This window comes from Bos mutus, chromosome 13 (genome assembly GCF_027580195.1).
Source record: "Bos mutus isolate GX-2022 chromosome 13, NWIPB_WYAK_1.1, whole genome shotgun sequence".
In the NCBI taxonomy this organism is placed as follows: Eukaryota; Metazoa; Chordata; class Mammalia; order Artiodactyla; family Bovidae; genus Bos; species Bos mutus.
Genome location: NC_091629.1, coordinates 18,940,542 through 18,965,251, shown reverse-complemented (window position 1 = coordinate 18,965,251; position 24,710 = coordinate 18,940,542). Strand labels below are relative to the sequence as shown.

The 24,710-nt window shown below is 47.1% G+C and overlaps 1 protein-coding gene across 1 annotated transcript in view; it reads right to left on the bottom strand.

Annotated features, from left to right (window-relative positions):
• Nucleotides 1–16,080, bottom strand: part of UBE2V1 (ubiquitin conjugating enzyme E2 V1) — a 28,027-nt gene extending 11,947 nt beyond the window's left edge. The window contains exon 1 of the mRNA XM_005899626.3: nt 15,957–16,080. Coding sequence (XP_005899688.1) covers nt 15,957–15,978 — 22 coding nt within the window. The 5' untranslated portion in view covers nt 15,979–16,080. The remainder of the gene's footprint in view (nt 1–15,956) is intronic.
• Between the last annotated feature and the right edge of the window lie 8,630 nt (nt 16,081–24,710).

Below are 24,710 nucleotides of genomic sequence, written 5' to 3'. Positions count from 1 at the left end.
GGTACATGAATGGATAGTTCACTCTCTAGTTATGTATTTATTTTTGAGAATAACCTATTTAGGGCAGGTAATATTATACTAATTTTTCATTTATGACAATGATAAAATTTTCCTTTTAAAAATAAATATAAGCAAGAGAGTCATCTGACTGAAGAAAAACATTAAACAGCACAGATGGTACTTGAAACTTAACAGAAAAATCCTGAAAGCATTCCTGAATGGTCCATTTGGAAAACACTAGCATTTTTCACCCAAAGACTAGCCAACTGGATTATTCAGCTACACTGAATAATTAAGTCTCCTCCAGCAAACACAAAACTGAAGGAGGTTTTTGATATTATAAGCAAGAAGGCAGACAATACAATGCCTTTTGTTTACAAAGAGTTAAATCATTAACAATCCTAACTACTTCGGCTCAGGGAGAAAAATCACTGTGCCTCACCACTGCTATTGCTCCTGGTTAATTTATAACCCCGCACTAATACAAATGAATATCCCTACAGCACAGAGTTGTACTGATAGGAAGACTGGTAAATATCTGAGGTACCTGTTCCCAGATGGGGTGACGGGCTGAATTGTGTCCCTTCAAATTCATACACAGAGCCCTAACTCCTGGCATCTCAGAATGTGCCCATGTCTGCAAACAGCCTTCAAGAAGGTGATTAAGCTGAAATGAGGCCACGAGGGTGGGCCCTAGTTCAGTCTGCCTGGTGTCCTTATTAGAAGAGGAAACCCAGGTGCCCAACAGGCATGCACACCTGTACAGAGTAAAGACCACACGAGGACCCAGTGAGAAAGCAACCACCTGCAAGTCAAAGAAATCAAACCCGCTGACACCTTGATCCTGGACTTCCAGCCTCCAGAATTTTGAATTTCCATTGTTTTAGCAACCCAGTCTATGGCACTCTGTTCTGGCAGCCCTCGCAAACTAATATAGACGCTAAGTGACGTCTTAAGAAATTTGGAAAGGAGACCAGATGGTGACAGTGATTATCTCTCGGTGCAAGAATTATGGGTGACTCCAACCCCCTTTCTATATTCTATGATTTAAAAAAAAAAAACCAAAACCACGATTGTGGTATTTGATCAAGAAAACACTTAGGAACCATGTCAACCAAAGCACACTTGCGATCCACTTTGCCTCGCACGCCTCCCCCAGGTGAGTCACACGGGTCATGCTCCCTCACGTTCTCCAAGCCTTTCGTTACCTGGCACCTGGTTGAAGTAAGGACTGAGGATTTCCTGAGAGGGGGAATCTCACCTAATGGTATTCCCTAAGAGACTAACTCTCTAAGTGGTCTGTGTTTTTCAGTGTTACCAAACCCTGTTCAAATGATCAACAGCAAAGTCCAGTAGCTGCCATGGCTAAGACCTTCATCACTGAATGAAGTTATACATGTGACCTCTATTTCACCTTACTCTCTTTGGCAAGATAAAAAAAAATGGGCTTTTTTTTGGGGGGGGAGGTGGGGGGAGCTGCGCCAGTTTGCAGGACCTTAGAGACTGAAGCCAAGGAAGGTCCCAGAAAGCACTAAGTCTTAACCCCTGGAGCGCGAGGAAATTCCAAAAAAATTGTGCTATTTTTTTGGTGTCAGATCTTTAAAGTCAGGTTGGATTAATTACTTCAGGTGTAACTGTTCCTCCTGTAAACTTTAGCAAAGAATATCCTTATGGCTGTAAATGTTCCCTCTTCATCTAACAACCAGGTCTAATTAGGAAATCCTTTTTGTAAAAAAACTTTTTTGGCTACACCTCTTTGCATGTGGGATCCTAGCTCCCAACCAGGGACTGAACCCGAGCCCCCTGTGGGGGAAGCAGAGTCTCAACTGCTGGACCGCCAGGGAGGTCCCCCGATTAGGAAATCTTCATCCAAATATCACAAGCTCGTTGCTATTAGTTTCAAAGCAGGTAGTGAATTTGACATTCAATTACTTAAAGCGCGCAAAGCCCACATACACAACTGAACAACAACAAAAAAACGAGGAAGTTAAATTTGTTTTAGGTTAGCATTTGGAACAGTAACTGAGCACCACAGAGGACAGTCAGCTTTTGTTACTTCCATACTGACTTTATAGGGTGATTCAGTTTGAGTCAATTATGAAACAGGCATTAAAACAGCTTAATAAATGACAAACTTTGGATTGGCCAGTATCTACTAGGCAGTCTAGAAATAGTCCAAGCAGGAGCTGGAATATACATATAAATATCAGAATAACTGTAATATATACTGATTAATTACAGTAAGCATTTAGTCTATCTGAATAGCAGTTCTCAGCTTTTTTGGTCTCAAGACCCTTTTATACTCTTAGAAATTACTGAAGATTTCAAAGAGTCTTTGTTTATGTGGGTTATAGCTATTGTTATTTATCAAATTAGACAATTAAAGCTGAGAAATTGTAAAAATATTTAACTGACTTAATAACTAACCACAACAAACCACTGTGAGTTTAGATAAATAACAGACACCTATATTTTCCAAAGAGAGAAAATAAATTGCTCAGAAGAGTGGCATGGCTTTGCAAATTTCTTTAAAATGTCTGGCTCAAAACAACAGGAAGTGTTAAGAACTGACGTGAACTGGAGAATACATGTCCTGTCTAAAGGGGACAGTCACTCCTTTGCTCTGGCCAAGTGTCTGTGGTTCAGATTCTGCTTATGTGCCACCATTCTGCAACATATGAGGTCACCTAATTGTTCTCAAAAACCCCGCTGAACCTTAACACCCGAGGTTTAGCTCAGAGGGTATTTTAAACCCTCTAAGGGTAAGAGTAAGTAAAGACTGATAAAGGCTGCAATCTGGCATCAGGCAGTTATGCACTCAGTTAACCTTTATTTAGCTAAATCTTGAAGAATTTAAGTCCACAAAGTGGACAGCTTTTTAAGAGGGCTGTTACTTTTTATTTTTTAGTTAATTTTCCCTAAGCCATAAACTTATTTTCACTCAAAAACTGATTAAAAGCCTGGGGAAGAACAGCCAGCAGAAATCAGGAACTGAAAAAACATACAAGTATGCAGCGATTCATTTAGCTTTTTCTGATATTTAAAGAGAAGTGGCTGATGAGTACCTGGTTAGCTGATACACTGAACTCTAAGAGGCAGGAGGAAAAGGGGATGACAGAAGATGAGGTGGTTGGATGGCATCACTGACTCAATGGACATGAGTCTGAGTAAACTCTGGGAGTTGGTGATCGACAGGGAGGCCTGGCATGCTGCAGTCCATGGGGTCGCAAAGAGTTGGACACGACTGCGCGACTAAACTGAACTGATCTAGTAAAGAACCGTCTAGGGTTCCATGTTCCATGTGTCTAAAACTGAGCTCACTCCACGTTCACAAGCAAAATCCACACATTTTAGGACTGCAATTTTGAAAGTTGGTGAGGCTTTTTAACTGTTTCTCAACATTCCCCTACCCATAAACTTGTCAGTAATATATATGTACACACACTTTTCAGTACAATAATTACCACTCATTCTACACTATGATAGACCTTACAAGGGCTATGAAAGAAAGAAAAAACAGGAGCCTCCCAATCAGAGTATGAAGTCTCACTATGGAAACAAGACACACACACGAAGTCCAATAAAACAAAACTATTAAAACATATAAGAGAAATATAATCATAAGACAATGTTTTTTTTAACCTCTGAGAAGGTCATAGACCCCTCGGAATATGATGAACCCTAAAGAGGTGGGGCTGCGTTTCTAAGAGGGACTGGACTTTATCCTGAAGGTAATTAGTGGGGAGCTGCAAAAGGCTCTGAGCAGGGCAAGAGATAAGGCCAATCTCCCAGGTAATGTTCAGGATGTGCTGAAGGATTAGAGGCCAGGTTAGGGACGTGTTACTCTGAACATCTCAGGATATAAAGGCAGAAGCATCTGCCTGGAGCAAATACCCTGGCAACAGAACAGGCTATTGAGCAACTTACAGGCTGAGGCGGGTGGGACGTTAAAAGATTTAAGGTAGCACAGATTAATCTGTATGACTGTGGTGGTGGTTCTCATTTTTATAAGGAGATATTAAAACAATTGGCCTTTACATGGTAGCCTTTAGATGAATATTTGTTGACAATTAAAAAAAAATGAGCAAAGAATAAAAAGGTATGTACAGTCTATTTTGTAAAAGATAAACACAAAGTCAACCCATGCTTCCCTACATGTCTCCCCGACCCAGGGATCGAGCCCGTGTCTCCTGCATCTCCTGCAATGAAGGCAGGTTCTTTTCCTCTGAGCCATTGGGGAAGCCCCTTATATGTGTGTACTCACATAAATTATCTTTCGATGCCATGGAAAGTGAAAAAAATGAAAGTGTTAGTCACTCAGTCTTGTCCGACTCTATGCGAATCCATGGACTGTGGCCTGCCAAGCTCCTCTGTCCGTGGAATTCTCCAGGCAAGCATACTGGAGTAGGTTGTCATTTCCTACTCCAGGGGATGTTCCTGACCCAGGGATCGAACCTGGGTCTCCTGCAATGGGGGCAGATTCTTTACCATCTGAGCCATCATGGAAGCCATGGAAGTAGAATCACAAATGTAAGGATATCTGGTTGACCACTCTATTTTGAAAAGGCTGGTCAGAGTAATGGCGAAGTTACCTCCCACAAGCAAGAATCAGAACGTAACTTTAGAGAAAACTCTACAATCTCTCAGCAGAGAGCATGGCCCTAGGCTCCAGTCTACACTCGGCCACTTTCTAGCAATCTAGCTGAGGGACCGTGCAAGTTACCTTGAGCCTCAGCACATCAGGGGTCCTGATACTCCGGCTTCTACGGGAGGTGAGGAAGAATCAACGAGCTAAAGCCTATGAAGCACCTGGTGTTATACCAGGCACAGAGACTGAATCACCTTCATAGGCACACCATCATAGTATAAAAAACCCTCACGTGATCCCATATCCCCTTCTAGCTACTGGCTCATTTCTTTGCTCTTTTTTAGCAAATAAACCTCAAGAGAGCTGTCTTGACTCCTTGTCTGCAATTTTTCACCTGACCTGCACCTACTCCACTCAAGGTTCTCTAGTGAGTCACTCACCCAAACTGCTCCCAGCAGTGATGGACGCTCAGGCCCCACCTCCCGATCCGGAGTGCCCGTGGCGTGGGGGCTCTGCCCCCAGCTGCTCCTGTGACTCCTCCCGAAGCCTCGGGCTCTCTCCGCAGCCTCATGCACTGAGGCGCCACTCGCCCTGGCCTCCCACCGCTGGCTGCCAGGCTCAGCGCACAGCTCACTGGCCGCAGCCTCGTGCACTGAGGAGCCGCTCGCCCTGGCCTCCCACCGCTGGCTGCCAGGCCTCAGCGCACAGCTCACTGGCCGCAGCCTTTTCTGTCTACTTGACTCCCCAGGTGATCTTACCCAAACCAAGGGCGCTAATGACTCTCCAAGAAGAGGGGGCGAGAATACACAGAAGAATTACAAAAAAGAGCTTCACGACCCAGATAATCATGATGGTGTGATCACTCACCTAGAGCCAGACATCCTGGACTGTGAGGTCGAGTGGGCCTTAGGAAGCATCACTACGAACAAAGCTGGTGGAGGTGATGGAATTCCAGTTGAGCTATTCCAAATCCTGAAAGATGATGCTGTCAAAGTGCTGCACTCAATATGCCAGCAAATTTGGAAAACTCAGCAGTGGCCACAGGACTGGAAAAGGTCAGTGTTCATTCCGATCCCAAAGAAAGGCAATGCCAAAGAATGCTCAAACTACCACACAACTGCACTCATCTCACATGCTAGTAAAGTAATGCTCAAAATTCTCGAAGCCAGGCTTCAGCAATACATGAACCATGAACTTCCAGATGTCCAAGCTGGTTTCAGAAAAGGCAGGGGAACCAGAGATCAAATTGCCAACATCCGCTGGATCATGGAAAAAGGAAGAGAGCTCCAGAAAAACATCTATTTCTGCTTTCTTGACTATGCCAAAGCCTTTGTGTGGATCACAATAAACTGTGGAAAATCCTAAAAGAGATGGGCATACCAGACCTCCTGACCCACCTCTTGAGAAACCTGTATGAAGGTCAGGAAGCAACAGTTAGAACTGGACATGGAACAACAGACTGGTTCCAAATAGGAAAAGGAGTACATCAAGGCTCTATATTGTCACCCTGCTTCTTTAACTTATATGCAGAGTACATCATGAGAAACGCTGGGCTGGAAGAAGCACAAGCTGGAATCAAGATTGCCGGGAGAAATATCAATAACCTCAGATATGCAGATGACACCACCCTTATGGCAGAAAGTGAAGAAGAACTAAAGAGCCTCTTGATGAAAGTGAAAGAGGAGAGTGAAAAAGTTGGCTTAAAGCTCAACATTCAGAAAACTAAGATCATGGCATCAGGTCCCATCACTTCATGGCAGATAGATGGGGAAACAGTGGAAACAATGGCTGACTTTATTTTTCTGGGCTCCAAAATCACTGCAGATGGTGACTGCAGCCATGAAATTAAGATTCCTTCTTTGGAAGGAAAGTTATGACCAACCTAGACAGCACATCAAAAGGCAGAGACATTACTTTGCCAACAAAGGTCCGTCTACTCAAGGCTATGGTTTTTCCAGTGGTTATGTATGGATGTGAGAGTTGGACTGTGAAGAAAACTGAGCGCTGAAGAACTGATGCTTTTGAACTGTGGTGTTGGAGAAGACTCTTGAGAGTCCCCTGGACTGCAAGGAGATGCAACCAGTCCATTCTAAAGGAGATCAGTCCTGGGTATTCATTGGAAGGACTGATGTTGGAGCTGAAACTCCAATACTTTGGCCACCTGATGCAAAGAGCTGACTCATTGGAAAAGACCCTGATGCTGGGAAAGATTGAGGGGACGACAGAGGATGAGATGGTTGGATGGCATCATCGACTCAATGGACATGGGTTTGGGTGCTCTCCAAGAGTTGGTGATGGACAGGGAGGCCTGGCGTGCTGCAGTTGATGGGGTCATAAAAAGTTGGACAGGACTGAGCGACTGAACTGAATTTATATTTCTAATTAACTGCCTGCTAGCCATCTCCATTTAGATGCCTAACAGGCCTCTCCAACTTAATTTCAAAAAAACTCCCTTGCACTCCTCAAAAAACAAAAACTACCCACCCCTCGATTTCAGTGTATGGTACAGATTTCCCAGACTAGAAACTCTGGAGTTACAGTAAGAAATCTTTCCCTTATACCCCATATTTAACCCATTTCCCAATATATCCCCAACACAACCATCTTCACCGTCCGGACCACAAGCACTGCAGCGCAAGCCGCCTCAGCCCCGACTGCTTTCTGTCTACTGACCATTCTCCACAGCGAGCCCTTTAAGGGTAACTTAGATGCCACGGCCCCCCCTCTCACCACCCTCCCCCGGCTGCCCCTTCCTACTAGCCCCAAACTCCTGGGCTCACCCACAGAGCCCCGCCGACTTCCCCAACATCATTTCCTGCCTCCCTTCGCTCGCTGCTCACCCTCCTCCTCCAGCCACACCGGCCTCCCTAAGCTTTCTGAACAGGCCATCTGATGTTGCTTTTGCACTTGATGCTCACTCACCCCAGAATTCTCTGTCCCAAAGCTGGGCATGGTGGCGGGCTCCTTCTTCTTCATCCGAAGTCTAACTTCCCATTCCCTTATCACGCTTTATTTTTCTTCACAGCACCATTACCACTTGACATTTAAACGTACAGTATTTGTTCCCACTTCATTAGCTGTTTATTGTCTGGCTCCCATCTGAACATAAATTCCCTGAGAGTAGAACTTCTGTTTTGTTCCCTACTGCATTTCCCATACGTCAGAGTGCTCTGCCAAAGCGTGTGCTCCAGTGCCTGCGGAATGAATCAACGGGTGGCTGGGTGTCAGCTACGGGTGTTGCTTGAGAATGAACAATGCTCAGTGTCACAAAATTCTAACTCTGGTTTATTTCTGGAAACACAGCAGGGAAACATTCACAGCACTATTAAAAGGAGTCTAATATTATAAAGATCATCCAAGGGACTAATACGGATTTTAAATCACCCACGAAGGTTATATGTTAAATTTTGAATGTGAGGATATGAAGAAGAAACACCAATCTTCAACGAGGAGCTGGGCAGTCTCTTAGAGCCTCCCGTCCCCCACCCAGTGGTCCTTCACACAATGACTGCGCTGTACCTTTTCTTTTTCTTTAAATTTCATTTTCTTTCTTTTTTATTGTCTGACTCACTCTCACAGCTTCTCAAGCTAAGAGCTGTGACTCATTCCACCCCTGCGTCCCCAGGATCTGGTATGCTCCCTGGCATGCAATGGTGCTCAATTAATGCTTCCTGACTCAAGAAAAGCCAGCGCCTCTTCCTCTCCTATCACAGCCTCTAATATGGTCTGCTGTGGCCAAAATACTCAATACTGATACTATATAAGTGAGACACCAAAGGTTCTTTATTTTGAGGTAATTAAAATTCAGTAAGTAGTTTTATTTTTTAATGAAGTGTGATCAAGACTTTTAGAGAACCCCTTTTTTTTTAAAGAGGGAAAACTGTTTCTCCCCCCAGACCACACAAGTCAAGGATTCTTCATTACAAATTGAACTTTGCTTCATTAAATATATATGAAAGCATGTTACTGATATTTCAAACCATTTAGAAACTGCTTACAAAGTTAATACACCAATATTCTCTACAAAGCAAGAGCATTTAGCTCTGAATGGCCTGACCACACCCTTCTTCTAGAACCTCAGGGGCTACTCCAGGGATAAAAATCCAAATACTTGTCAGAGATCCTACAGACCCTGTGAGTGTATCAGTCGCAGGGGGACTTCATCCCATCCCAACGGGAGAGAGTAGTTTCAAAATCATGATATGTTACTTTAAACAAAAGACCTCAGTGAATATATTAAAAATTAAATCCATATATGTCAAAACCCAGAAGTATTAACAGGTTAGAAAAACTCAGTAACACTCTAACATATTTTCTTCCTCTGGCACTCAATCCACTGAATTAACCTAAATTTTAAGATTCCTAAAATTTCTAAAATTTCCTAAAATTTCACCTAAAAGGCAGCTGAAGAAACAGCTTCAAGAGACAATACCTTTACAAGAGTATGTAAAAATGGACTCTTGTTAATCTTAATAAACTGTAACTATTCAAAGGTTAACTATGAAAATGTTAAGATAACTTTATCAAGGTGCTAAAAAAACACAGCAACCCAAGATTTATAAAAAGAAAGCATTTGTTACTGTTACTTCAGAATTCTTCTTTCCAGAAGGATTTTTCCTGGATCTGTGTCAGTATTAAAAGTCAGCCAGTTATTCTCTTGGCTAAATATAAACTGAAAAGTCAGCAGCTGCAGGATATCACTAAGAAAAGATGACAACCAGGTTAAAGCATGAATAATTGACAGGGTTTTACATCATGTCCTAGTAAAACATTTAATGCAGTAATGTGGAACACAGAACATATTAAAATATTTGTGGTACAAAAAGAATTTTGAAGCCCTTTAAAACGTCTTTTTGGGAAAATCACTGCTACAAAGTGGCAGGTATCTCAGCAGGTCAACCCTGGAAAACCCTGGCCTGGCTTGGGTCTTGATTTAAAATGGCAGCGCCTCACAGGTCTCTCTGGAAAGAAAGCTACTAGCTGAACCTGACTTGGGTGCCCATTCAGGGAAGACAGTGACCTGAGCCAAGAGTTTGGTGGTGCCACCATCTGGGAAAATAACGATGCCTGGAAGGTGAAGCACCTGGATTAAACACTCCTGACATAAAGTGAGGGGGCAGGGAACTTTTATTTCGGAGCAACCAGCAAGTCAATCTGGGTGCCTACTCAGGGCCTGTCCAGAGAGGGATATTTCTTCTCTTCTTCTCTACAGCAATGATTCTCCATGTATGGTCCCCAGACCTGCGGCCCTCACATCACCTGCGAACCCACCAGAAGTGTGAATTCTCAGGCCAGACACAAGAACACTAAACTACAGCACAGAATTATCCAATTGAAAACTGAGGGTAGAGCCCAGCAACCTAACAAGCCCTCCAGGTGATTCTAATGTGTTCCAGTTTGAGAATCGGAGAAGGCGATGGCACCCCACTCCAGTACTCTTGCCTGGTAAATCCCATGGACAGAGGAGCTTTGGTAGGCTGCAGTCCATGGGGTCGCTAGGAGTCGGATACGACTGAGCAATTTCACTTTCACTTTCACGCACTGGAGAAGGAAATGGCAACCCACTCCAGTGTTCTTGCCTGGAGAATCCCAGGGATCGGGGAGCCTGGTGGGCTGCCGTCTCTGGGGTCGCACAGAGTCGGACACGACTGAAGCGACTTAGCAGCATCTAGGGGAAGAAACATCCCCCCTTTTAACATCCTTATGTCCAGACGATGCAACAACAGCTGGTGACAAAATGCAAGGCCCCACGTTTCTCTGCTGCGAGGGTGACGAAGGCCAAAGATTGTATTTTCTCTGAAAGGGGTGGAGACAAAGAATAAGGTGTGGTAAGTGTCTCAGGACATTAGGGAAGGAGAGGACAGAGTTAATGCTATTCTAAAGTCCCTCTGTAAATACCAACTAATCAGGGCAAGAGCTTTCCTTTTTGAAAGGTTGAACAGGCATTTTCGCTCTGTCCTCCCGGATTAGTTCACTGTGACACTCAGTGTCTGCTATTTGCCAGGGACCATACGAGTGCTAGGGACATAGCAAAAAGCAAGGCAGAACCCTGTCCTACTGGAGAGGCCCAGAAAATATGCTTAGAAAAAACACTCCCAAACAAACAGAACACCCTGAGAAACCTTCAGACAAGGTTCAGCACTTTAGAAGAGAACAGAGCTGTGATGAGTGAGAAGACCAGGCTGAAAAGGGTGGGAAGGACGGCCTTTCTGGACAGCTGAGACCTGAAGGCGGAGAAGCAGGCAGTCAGTCACGTGCAGGCCAAGCTGCCCAAAGCGGAAGGGCGGGAGCAGAGGTGCTGTATCACAAGAGGTCACGGCAGGCAAGCCCAAGACCACGGCGGGCCTTGAGGGCCGTGGAAGAGAGACGGATTTTATTCTAAGCGCAGCACGAAGGGCTTTCTGCTGGGAGTGGCAGTTTCTGTTTTCTCGTCTGTGAGAAGTCATTCTACTTCCTCTATAGCGAATGGATTGGAAAAAGGCATGACTGTAAGCAGGAGGTCTTTGCTGTCTTCTAGGCGAAAGAAAGGTGGTTCTGGTAGGAACCACTGTCTCGGTGGCAATAATGCCAAGAGAGAGGAGGAGGATTTGGCATCTATTCTGGGATTACACCTATGGATTTGCACAGGGTCAAAGTGACAATGAAGAAAGAACCCTACTTGGTGTTATTATTATCCACCCGTGAAGGGACCAATCTGCCAAGGCAGGAATGTCGACAGACCTGCCAACGGCTGAAGGAACTCGAGATGCCCAGCTGGAGAACAGGCAACGGGAGCTGGAAAAATGCTGCCGTGGCCAAAGCGCATGCCCTGGAGCAGAGCTGTCCCAGTTCTGCACCCCGGATCCCCCGCCCTGGCTCTGGGCTTCAGGCAAGTCATTTCTTCTCTCTGGGCCTCAGTTTCCTCATCTTCACAACAGATACCTGCTTCAAAGGGTTACTGTCAGAAACAAGATGATGTATTTAATATAGCATCTAGCACATAGATAGCCCTAGAAGTGCCATTTAAAAAGAAGTCTGAAAGGCCTGCATGTACCTGAAGACCAGGACTGACAGATTCTGTACAGGACATCACGGAGCCCGGAGCCCAGAGAGCGCGAGTTACTGCGTGTGCAGTGTAAGCAAGGGCAAGCAGTGGCCCTCGCTCTCATCAGACAGCACACAGCCCAGGACGGGATAAGAGGTGGTCAGGGATGCTGCGAGGAGCTCCTGCTACAGGTCGCACTAATTTCTTATTAAAGCCCATCCTCACCAAGACTAAACACGCCAAGACCAAGGAAGAGCACATGGCCAAATCCACGCCTTTCCATTTCCTTCCGAAGGCGCTGGAGTAAGCTGGGAAAGGAACTGGAGTCAAAACCCCCGGCTCTAATCTTGAGTGTCACCATGCCTTGGCCAGCCACCAATGTCCCTCGGGAATGCCACGGGGCCAACACCTCCCCTGGAGAGCACACGAGTCGTGGAGAGTTAAATGAGATGATATAGCAGGTAAGTATAGCGTGAGGAAACCTCTAAAGCACTATATGCAATGTAAAAGTAATGGTTTTAACATCTCTCCGTCACCCAATGCGCTGCTCTGTGCTTCCCTGGGGACTTTTAGAATTAGAGACTTGAGCGAGGGCGAGGGAAAGAGAATCTAGTGGGGGGAAGAGGGTGGTTTTAAAGTTCTGTGAAGGGGAAAATCGTGACCATCACACCCTGGCAGTCCCTAAGAGGAACCACAGGTTGTTCTGGCCCAACACAGCGTTTCCTTCCATCACTGGGGCAGACTGGTACGTCTTCAGCTGAGCACCACGTGACGCTGTCTTGAAAGCAGAATCCCTGTCGTAGAAAAGGCACCTACCTACAACCAGCAGAAGAAGATGCTCACACAGTGAGACACACGGGAAGGAGACCAGCTAAGAGACTACAGGTTCTCATCTGCCAGCTCCAGCTTGCTGGGGAACACTCTTGAACGGAACGGAAGACCGTAACCTCCACCGCCCATGTGGTGACATGTTCATAAGAGGGCTGTACGAGCTGCTCCAACACATGTGGGTTTAAAGTGTAACGGGCTTACTCTTCTGGCACTACGTTTTTGGCTAACTGTCAGGGTAGCCTGAGGGATGCTGGGTTAGAGGAAAGACCTGGCTGCCAAGGGTTACTCTCTGAGGCCCTGCAATCTTGGTCAAGGCAGGAGGAAATAACCTGTTCTAACACGAGCATCCTGAGGATTCCGGTGGGTTTTTCACAGTTCCACTCTCTAAGATCTACGCAGAAATCACACGCTGAAGAAGTAAAAGAGGTAGAAAGGTGTTGTCATCAACTGCTGAAAGCAGTGACCACAGAAAACTAAGTTCAGCCCTGACAGGAACTCAAAGGCGTCACAGCTGTTTCCTGGGACCCAGGGACCCAGATTCATCAAGAAGCTTATTCTAAAGCTGCCTAAGGCAGGCCTCGGGGCCGCTCACCACACCTGAAAGACTTCTCAGGGTTAGAAAGCAGAGGGCCCTGTACACTTATTTTAGTTCAACCCAGTAGTCTGCCCCAAGTCGTAGCAGTATGATCTTTCTGCTTCCCACTTTAGCACTCGACACTCCTCTCACTGCCTGGGAGTAGAGGTCAGATCTTGTCATTCCGCTCTTTTTAAGACCCTCATTCATGCGCTCACCAAATATTTACTGAATGCCTACTTCAGACCAGGTGCTTGTTCAGTGGCATCCTTTCACACTGAATAAAATCCAGAGCCCTCTCTCTCTAACCCATCTCTTTAACAAGCCTCCCTTGCACACTGAGGTCTTCGGTTCTTTCAATCTGCCAAGTGGATTCCTGCTACAAGGCCTTTCCACTCACTGTCCCCCAGCCCCAGCCTGTGACACACACCGCCAGCTCCTTCCATCATCTGCTTCAGTTCAAATACCTGCTCCTGGAGAAGCCTTCCCTGACCACCTCTCCAGACAGCACCATATCACACAACTTCCTTCATAGCGTTTACTGCTATCTGAAATCTTACTATGTATTCCTTTCATGGGCTTCTCCTTGACTAGACTAGAAGCTCTTCGAGGACAGGGGCTACGTCCACCTTGTTCACTCTCCATAAAGGGGCACAGTAAATTCTTAACAAGTATCTGTTGAACACACAAAGGAGTTCTGGGAAGCCCAGTTCCAGGGCATCTCAAAACCTGCTCCCTGTTACCTAAACCATGCCAAGTGCTCTTGTACGCCACCAGGCAGCAGCTGACCATGTTTCATCTGATGACTACAGCATTTATGAAGCACTCTTCAACTGGCAGGATCTCAAGAAGTTGGAATTAAGTAGCTGTTGAATCTGATTATAGATAGCCAATCTCCAGTCACTGCCAAGGAGCTGAGCGGCAATACCACCGTAAGGACAGGGGCTACGGGCACAGCCGTGTGAACGGCCTCCCCGGTCCACAGCAACCTGGCCGGGTGTTACTCCACTGAGAGAAGCCTCACGGCAGTCTGGCCTAACTCAGCCCCTCTCTTCTGAGAATGTCTGTGGCAGTCTCTTGGTAAATGAATTGACTCAGCACTGTTTCAGCTGAATCCAAATCCAAGAAAGGGAGGTACGGTTTCCTCTATCCTTCAGGAAGACCCTATGGCTTTCAGTGTAAAAGACAGCTTGTGGTAGGTGACTTCGGTCAGACCCCCGACGTCCAACTCCTTCCATGCCCACTCTAGCAACCAGACAAAGAATCCCCTCAGGATACTAGAGGAGTCACATGTGGGAAAGACAGACTCCCTCACCCCGCTCACTTTAGGTCACCAACCTCTCCTAACAGTGCTGCTGCAGCCTTATACAGCTGGAGAACTTCAGTACCCAGCTCGGTGGTCCTGTTCGTTTCCTCCATCAGAGGTCGCCCATGGTCACCTCATTTTTCACTGCCAGACACCTCAGGGGACACCCTGCTCGCCAAAAGGGAGACACTCTGTCACTCCCAAATCCTGCACTTCCAGAATCTGACTGTGTTGCCTCACTGGCCCCTCTGGGGGACCTTCCCCAAACAATCATCACCCTGTCTCCTCCAGAAGGCCACTTGAGTCCATCCCGATCCCTAACTGTGAATGTTCACTCTGAAACAGATTCCTTCAGGACCTGATCCTCTGGAGCACCTTAGGGGAGTACAGAGCAGGGAATGCAAAATCAATGCTGCTTCCATTTACCTACCAGAGTCTGGAAGAACTGCCCCTGGCCCAGAGTGCAGCCCCCTCAATCCCTCTTGCATCTCGACTTTCTTCTCTAGCTCCCACCTCATTTATTCCTCTCCCCATGACCATCCAGCCACTGGGGAACTTCTGACCTGAACCCCCATATGTTACCAATACCTGAAAGAGTGGAAGAGACAGTCTCCATATGAGACACTCCTAAGGTATGCCTCCCCTACCCAAATAAAAGAGATGTTTCTCCTCTGAGAAGAACACCTCTGAAACCTGATTTCCAGTCTCACTCACTGCATGGGGCTTCCCTCAGTTGACCCTTCCCCTAACACACACCTCCAGGGCTCCCAACTCATCTGTTCTTCACCCAGGATCTCAAGCTTCCACCGACCGCCCTACTCAGAGCTCGCCTCCTAAAACCTAACATCTATCTTTTCAAATAGGGGCCTGGTAATGATGGGGCCATTGCACTTTCAGCTGCTCCAACCAAATCCCTCTGGAATCTGAGAAATCCCTCTCCCCTTCTCACGTATCCTGTGGAGATGCCCTTAATCCCAGGTCCCCCACCGCAAAAGCTGCCATCCCAAGACGACTCCTTTCTAATAGGCGTAAAAATTTTCTCAGCTAACCCAATCCCCTAAACTTACACGGATCATGCCCTTAACCAACGGGGCATCCTATCAGTCACCCATCAGGATCCTGTTTCCTTTCCTCATTCTTCCTCAGGGGCTTCTCTGAAGTCAAGGCCAAACGGACATCCCCAAGGCTCCTCCCCCCGCTCAGACACCCAGCATCCAATAAAGGCCTTCCATCTCTTTGGGGGCGCCTCCTTGTCCTCTAGGGGACCCCTCGATCTCGTCCAAAGAGCCGCCAGCCCCGACTCCTCCGGAGTGGCCCTGGGCTCGCCCCTCGCCCGCTCCTGCCGTTCTGCAGCGCCTCAGGGCCGGGCCCTTCCTCTCCGCAGGGCCCTCACGCCGCCCGGGGGAGCCTCGGCCTCCCCGCGCCGCCCACAGGCCCCTCAGGCCCCCGCCCGTGCTTCCGGCCACCGCCTGCTCCTCCTCCCCGCTCAGGCCGCCCGCGTCGCCGCCGCGGGGCCCAGCGGACAGCGGCCCTGCAGAGGCCCTTGGCCCTGCAGCAGGGGCCTGTGCGGGTCTCCGGCCCCCGGCCCAAGCCCATGCCCCCTAGGCCGGCTGGGCCCGGCGCCCCCGCTCACCCGAGCCCGTGGTGGCTGCCATCTTGCGTCGCTGTCGCTCAAAGGCCGGCCCCTTCTTCACCCCCCACCGTCCCCGGGCTCTTCTGCGCCGGCGCGTGCGCAGGCGCGGACGCCTCACTGACGCCTGCTCCGCGGGCCTCTCGACGCGTTGCCTGAAGGTTTTTTTTCCCCTGCCCTTTTAGAGCGAGCAAACATTTGCGTGCGTGAGGGCCCAGCAGCCTGCAAGGCCCTCCAGATTCTGGTGCGAGGCAGGTACTGAGGTACTTGGTGAGAAGGGCAAGGGTGATCATACTTGGAAGGGTGTGACTAAAAGAAAAGAAAGCTTTAAAAGAGCGCCTATTGTCATAATCTATAATACAATGTAATCTGAAGAAAAAAAAAACAACCTACCAAAACCCAGAAACCTGAATCATTATGCTGTACACCTAAAAGTAACACCATGTTGTAAGTTAACTATACTTCAATAAAAATAAGTAAATAGATGCAAATTTATAATATTGTTTAAAAGCACTTATCTTGCCCTGGGCATTTTCCTCTGTGAGGTTTGCGTTAAAGTGAAAAATGAGGGCGAGAGGGGATTAAGACATTTATATAAACTCAGCCCTTAAGTAATTGAGTCAGAATTTGAACCCAGGCCATATTCCAAGATCAATGCTCCCAGGTCAGAAGGGGCTTGAAGCAGGACGGTTAAAGGATTCGGGGGCATGGCAGCGAAAACATTCACTCATTCATTCACTAATTCACTCAATCAAATATTTACTAAGCATCTACTATGTGCCAGACATTTTCATAGGTGCTGTGGAGGGATATACATCCCTGAAGAAGCAAGCTCCTGCTCTGATGGGCTTACATTTTAGTTGGAGGCAGGAAGCAAGTAAACAAATAGGGAAGAACCTCGCTATAATAGGATAGGAAATAAACCAGGGGAGGGTGGTCAGGCCTCTTATGGAAGTCACATTTCAACAGAGACCTGAACGATGGGAAGCGGGTGGTGGGAGTGACATGTGCAAAGGCCCAGGAGACATATATTTGCAAATGTTAAATTCAAGAAGTTGACTCCTCTATCATAAGTGGTCTGAGAAACCCTTATGTGGATGTGAAGACTGAGGCTGGAAGAGATGAAAGGTTTGCCTCAAGGTGGCACAGCTACCCATTGGCAGAGAAAGGACCAGAACTTTCAGTACAAAGGAACGAGGAAGCTGGACACCTGCACCCGATTCACCGGTTCTGACGGCAGCGCCTCCCGAGCATCTCTCTGCCCCATCACGGCTAGGCTCCCCTTGTCTCCCACGTGGAGGATCCCAGCAGCCTCCATTCTTGCCCCCATGTTCCATTCTCCTTGTGACAGCCTGAGTCTGCTCAGTTGCTCAGTCGTGTCTGACGGTAGCCTGCCAGGTTCCTCTGTCCATGGAACTCTCCAGGCAAGAATGTTGGAGTGGACAGCCATTCCCTTCTCCAGGGGATCTTCCCCACCCAGGGGATGGGTTGCCATTTCTTTCTCCAGGAGATCTTCCTGACCCAGGGATGGAATCCAGATCTCCCGCATTGTGGGCAGATTCTTTACTGTCTGAGCCACCAGGGAAGCCCCTTCCCACCACTGGTCACATGCAGTCATCTTGACATTATACCCTGTATCAAGTGATTTCAAATTTACCTTGAAGGGCACACAAAATATTTGCCCTGGACTTTCAGTCACTGTACAATGTCAAATAACAGATGGGAAGCATTTGGGTTCCTAAAGTGGACTCACCTCTGGAGTGAAATTTTCTGGGTTCGAGTTCACCACTCACTTGGCTTGGCTGTGTGACTTGAGGCAAGAGACTTGAACCTCTCCTGGCATCAATTTCCCCTTCTGAAAAGGGTGATAAGGATACCAATCTCAGGGGGTTGCTATGGAGATAAAATGCGTTGATAAACGCTTGGGCACCCAGAGAGGAGGGGACATCTACCAAGCTGTCAAATTCAGCTTTTAATCCTCACAGCTCAATGACACGACAGGTCCTAGGAATATCCTCATTTTAGAGATGAGGAAACAGAAGCAGAGCTAACAGGTGGAGGAGTTAGGGTTAGAACAAAAACCTCTTATTCATGATGTGCATATGTGTTTACCAGCGTAGATTCGTTGGTTCCCGTGGGGAATGTCTGTCAAGCGAAACTGACCATAAAGAGAATTTCTGCACAGTCCGCCTAGCAGGAGGACTAGATGAAGCACGACAGCCCGGGGCATGCTGGTTGTTGTAGTCCAGGGGCGCGGCAGAGCCTGTTGGGAGTTGTAGTCCTCCGCGTGCTAATGCGCTCTCGGATTCACAGCTAGTCCCCAGAGCCGCATCGCTCTGGCGCCTGCGCCCCAGCCTCTCCCTGCGCTTGAGCTGGTAGCTTCTGCTGATGCCTGATGTGAGTCCCGTTTTATCAGATGCGTGGGAAGGTGAAAATGGCTAATACAACTGAAGAATTTAGAAAACAGCTTGACACAGTGGGAGGGCTATAGAAGTATTGGCTGCTGCTGTCATTATTTATTTCCTCAATGACCTTTGCAGAGTTGGCTGTTATCTCCACATTTGTCAGACTTGGAAACTGAGACTCGGTGGAGTAAGATGACTTCCCCAGGTCAGGCAACAGGAGAGAAGTAAAATCAGGTTTGGAATCCAGTTCTTTTAACCCTGGGCGCTCGGTGTTCCCTCTGCGGTGAGGAGCTGAAGCCTGGGAAGTTTTAAGCGAAATGGCGTGGGCAGGTTTGCATTTTAACAAAGTGCAGCCTGGCTACCTCAGGGAAATTGAACTGGGCTGCAGCAAGACTGGAGGTGAGAGGTTCAGAGAGGAGGTGTACTGTACATTTTTCAACTGCCAGGCCCGTCACGTCCTTCTGTCCTCCAGAAGCCTGGTTTTGTTTAGGAGGCCGAAGATTTGGCTTCTAGGTGTGAATCCAAGCCAGTCACAGGCACTGCCATTTTCTGTTGCCAGTGGTTGGTCCAGGGGTGTGCCTATGACCTAGTTCTTTCTGACCAGTGAATTGGGGAGAAGGCATGTTTGGAAGTTTCCTCTCATGAAAATAGCTGGGGAGAAAGCCTTTTTTGTCCCCTTTTTTTCCCTGTATAACATGATGTTGTGATGGTTGGAGCTGTGGCAATCATTAAGATACCATGAGGCACAAGCCTGATGCTGAAAAGCCAACAAACCAAAGATGCCAGCACAGAAAAATGGCAAGAGCTAGGTAGGACCTGGATGATGTAGTTGAGCAGTTGAACAAATCTCAGAGCTGCCTACCTATAGGGTTCTTAAGACATGTGGTTTGATTTAGGTCATACCTGAGACAGGGATCAAGACCATCTCCATGGAAAAGAAATGCAAAAAGCAAAATGGCTGTCTGGGGAGGCCTTACAAAATCTGTGAAAAGCAAAGGAGAAAAGGAAAGATATAAGCATCTGAATGCAGAGTTCCAAAGAATAGCAAGAAGAGATAAGAAAGCCTTCCTCAGCAATCAGTGCAAAGAAATAGAGGAAAACAACAGAATGGGAAAGACTAGAGATCTCTTCAAGAAAATTAGAGATACCAAGGGAACATTTCATGCAAAGATGAGCACAATAAAGGACAGAAATGATATGCACCTAACAGAAGCAGGAGATATTAGGAAGACAGGGCAAGAATACACAGAAGGCCTATACAAAAAAGATCTTCATGACCCAGATAACCACGATGGTGTGATCACTCACCTAGAGCCAGACATCCTGGGATGTGAAGTCAAGTGGGCCTTAGAAAGCATCACTACGAACAAAGCTAGTGGAGGTGATGGAATTCCAGTGGAGCTATTTCAAACCCTAAAAGATGATGCTGTGGAAGTGCCACACTTAATATGCCAGCAAATTTGGAAAACTCAGCAGTGGCCACAGAACTGCAAAAGGTCAGTTCTCATTCCAATCCCAAAGAAAGACAATGCCAAAGAATGTTCAAACTACCGCACAATTGCATTCATCTCACACTACAGCATGTAAATTTTCCAAGCCAGTCTCAACAGTACATGAAGCATGAACTTCCAGATGTTCAAGCTGGATTTAGAAAAGGCAGAGGAACCAGAGATCAAATTGCCAACATCTGCTGGATCATCAAAAAAGCAAGAGAGTTCCAGAAAAACATCTACTTTTGCTTTATCAGTTTAGTCAGTTCAGTTCAGTTGCTCAGTCATGTCTGACTCTATTTATAAGGAGCCCTTGCAACTCATTAAGAAAAAGAGATCTCAAAGGAAACATGATAATCATAGGAAGAGTTTATGGAGCATTTAGTAAGTTATAGGAACATAGTGTTTTGTATATATTAATCCATTTAACCTTCATAACAATCCTTCCCTGGTAGCTCAGCTGGTAAAGAATCCACCTGCAATGCAGGAGACCCCGGTTCAATCCCTGGGTTGGGAAGATCCCCTGGAGAAGGAAAAGGCTACTCACTTCAGTATTCTGGCCTGGAGAATTCCATGGACCATATAGTCCATGCAGTTGCAAAGAGTCGGACACGACTGAGTGACTTTCACTTCACTTTCATAATGACCCTATGACACAGGAACTCACCTTACAGATGAAGAAACTGAAACACAGAAAAGATTAAGTAACCTGTGCAAAGAATCACACTTGTAAGGGGCAGAGCTGGGATTTGAACTCTAGGCTCTTAACCACCACTGTCCTGCCTCCCCACCCCACCCCACCTCAAACCCCTCCCCCCACCCCCGGCAAAAAAAAAAAAAAGAAATCAGAATAGAACACATGCAGAGTAAGAAAATGCAATAAAACAGCCAATTCCACTCAACATATTCTATTTCAGTGATTCTAAGAGGCAAATTTTATATTCAAACATTTCTGAAATCAGGTGCATGGTACAATCAATGATATCTTAGATTCAATGAAATACAGTAAGAGAAATGCAAATTAAAACCACCTATCAGATTGGCAAAGAACAAAACACTCGATAACACCCTGTGTTGGCAAGGGTGTGAGGAAACTGGTGCTCTCAAAAGTTCTGAGAGTTTAAATGGGCATGGCCTTGGTCAAAGGCAATTTTGGCATCAGCAATCGGAAGGTAACTCGCAGACATCCCTAACCCAGCCATCGATCCCCAGGAATTGACCCCTCAGGTCTACTGGCCCTCATGAGCAAAGACCCAAGTCCTTCAGTGCACACCACAGCAATTTCTATTACCCAAGACTGAAAATGACCTCAAAATTTAACAGGTGATGCGTTAAAAAAGAAAGGTCCTTCCTGAGGTTGGAATGTTATACAGCTGTAGAAAGAAATAAGGAAGGAAATAAGGAAGTGGTTGACATAATACTATCTCCAAAACATTGCATGAAGCAGGCAGAGTGCAGAACTGTGTATGTAATATTCTACCCATTGTGTGAAACGAGTGGGGGCCAGCCACGCCTCTGTGACTGTGGAAAGGACTTGCAAGTGTCTCATCCAAATGGTGGCCTCTGGGGAGAACTGAGGGCTTGGGGGAGCATGAGTGGGGAGCACTGTAGATCTGGAGTCAGTCCATTTTTCTCTATAAAGGGCCAGATAGTATTTTAGGTTTTTTGGGTCCTTTGGTCTCTTGACTCTGCTGCTGTATTGAAAAACCAGCCATAGACAATATGCAAATGATGGTTGTGACTGTGTGCCAAAGAAAACTTTATGACTGACACCGAATCTGAATGTCATTTGTTAGGAAAATATTCTTTATTGCCCCCACTATTTAAAAAAAAAAAGTGCTCATGGGGACAGCAGAAAAACAGGTGGGCCAGATTTAGCCTACTGGCCACAGTCAGCTGACCCCTGTATTGTTTATTACTCTTAAAAAAAAATACTCATCTATATTTATTTATTTGGCTGTGCTGGGTCTTAGTGGAGAAGGAAATAGCAACCCACTCCAGTATCCTTGCCTGGGAAACTCCATGGAGAGAGGAGCCTGGCGGGCTACAGTCCATGGGGTCGCAGAGAGCCGGACATGACTAAGACTGAGCGTGCATGCGGGGTCTTAGTTGAGGCATGTGGAATCTTCGTTGCAGCATATAGTATCTTTTAGTTGCTGGCGTGTGGGATCTAGTTCCCTGGCCAGGGACTGAACCCGGGCCCCCTGAATTGGTGGTGTGGAGTCTTAACCATTGGACCACCAGGAAGGTCCCCTATTACTCTTTACCTTATGCATGCATTACCTATTACAAAATTATGTTTAAAAGGGTAGCTCCAAATTGTTAGGTTTATCAAAAGTGGGTGAAGTTAATGTTGGGGACAGACTTGGTGCCCAGAACCCCTCTAAAGACAAATCAGCATAGGGGAATGCGTAACATTTCCCAGTGGCGCTGGGAACCCATCTGTTGGCGCTGCCACCTGCCCCAGGCCACCAGCAGATAGCAGCACACACCCACCTAAAGTCAGGCGGTCCCCGCACCAGCCGGGAGGAGGAAGTGGCACCCACTCCAGCATTCCTGCCAGCAAAATGCCACGGACAGAGGAGTCTGGTGGGCTACAGCCCACGGGGGTCACCAAGAGTCAGACACGACTGAGCAACTGAGCGCCCACCAGCTGGGAAGTCGTGGGCAGATGTTGACCTAGACACCTGTTTTATTTTGCCCATGGTATGATTAAAGAACAGAGCCAGTGTTTTAAAGCGTCTGGATTTTCTGGCTCTTCTTTAATCAACTGATGTGAGTGGTCGTTGCCCTCTGGGGTCTCATGTCTCTGGGGCACCCCACTCAGTGTCAGTGGCCGTTTCTCATCCGGCGATGTTGCTGGTTTCTCGTGGGAGACACACTGGAAACCCTGCCTTCCCCGCTCCCTCCCTCCACTGGGGCTGCAGGTGCGTGTGAAGCCTGCTGCAGCTCAGCGTCAGAGCAGGACTCAGATTCCAACCCCGCCATCGACCATCTGGGTGACGTTTGATATGTTATTTGACTCTGTGCCTCAGTTTCCTCATCTGCAAAAAAATGGGGCTAAGTGTACGGACCTCAGAGCTGCAGGGACCACCCAAAGGGACTCTTGCTCGGGGCTCTCCGCCTCTGGCCTCTAAGTGTGCAGTGGGTATTAGTCAGCATTTCCTGCCCCGTTTCTCAGTGGGAACTTGTTGGAAAACTCCCATCTCACAAGTGACCCCAACTTTCCCACACGTGACACAAAACATACTTCACTCTGGTTTAAAAAAATTCGTTTCCAGTCCTCGGGATTCAGGAGCAGCGAGACCGTCTGAGTCTGAGGCCTGGCTGTGTCTTTCTAGCTGTGTGGTCTCGGGCAAGCCACTTCACTCTCTGAACTCGGGTGTTTGTTCTTGCTGGCTTCTGGGAGGCTCTAGAAATATACCGCCCTCAGGGCCTGGGTATAGGAATTAGTTCAGTTCAGTTCAGTCGCTCAGTCGTGTCCGACTCTTTGCCACCCCATCAACTGCAGCACGCCAGGCCTCCCTGTCCCTCACCAACTCCTGGAGTTTACCCAAACTCATGTCCATTGAGTCGGTGATGCCATCCAACCATTTCATCCTCTGTCGTCCCCTTCTCCTCCTGCCCTCAATCTTCCCCAGCATCAGGGTCTTTTCCAATGAGTCAGCTCTTTGCATCAGGTGGCCAAAGTATTGGAGTTTCAGCTTCAGCATCAGTCCTAACGAATATTCAGAACTGATGTCCTTTAGGATGGACTGGTTGGATCTCCCTGCTGTCCAAGTCAAGAGTCTTCTCCAACACCACAGTTCAAAAGCATCAATTCTTCAGCACTCAGCTTTCTTTCTAGTCCAACTCTCATATCCATACATGACTACTGGAAAACCATAGCCTTGACTAGATGGACCTTTGTTGATGAAGTAATGTCTCTGCTTTTTAATATGCTGTCTGCTGCTAAGTCACTTCAGTCGTGTCCGACTCTGTGCGACCCCAGAGACAGCAGCCCACCAGGGTCCCCCGTCCCTGGGATTCTCCAGGCAAGAACATTGGAGTGGGTTGCCATTTCCTTCTCCAATGCATGAAAGTGAAAAGTGAAAGTGAAGTCGCTCAGTCGTGTTCGACCCTCAGTGACCCCATGGACTGCAGCCTTCCAGGCTCCTCCGTCCATGGGATTTTCCAGGCTGTCTAGGTTGGTCATAACTTTCCTTCAAAGGAGTAAGCGTTTTTTAATTTCATGGCTGCAATCACCATCTGCAGTGATCATCTGCATTGTCTGCACTGCAACATCTGCAGTGATTAGTGCAGGGAATAGGAAAGCAAGCCCTGTAGCCCCAAGGCTGCTTATCTGGCCCTGATTTTGGCTCTCTGCCCCACCCACTCAGACTTCTGGTTAATACCTTAATTTTTCTTCAGGCAACCATCCTTCCCTCCTCTCATCCTGTGGTTGGGAAATGTTGATCCCACTTCTGCAACTCCAGGTGGATATTTCAGCCCTGGCCGATAAGAACACTTCACCATCCCACTCCAACATGGTTGGTTCAGGGACAGGCACGTAACCCAGTCCAGGCCAGTAAGAGCCTGCCCTGGGACTTTGGCTGCATCTGCTGGGAAGGAAAACATTTTCTACTGAGATATGGAGCTGGTCCAATGTCAACCTCAACTTGCTTGACAGAAAATAGAGCTAGACAGAGACCAGTTCTGATGAATCATGTACCCCGGGGTCCCACCAAACCTTAAGTCAGAAACCTCTAAACTTTTCAGTTACATGAATTATTTTCACTACTGAATTTTGCCTGACAGTTATAGTTTCTGTCATTTACAGTTGATAAATTCTAATACCCCTTCCTTTTGTGGTCCCCTCAGAT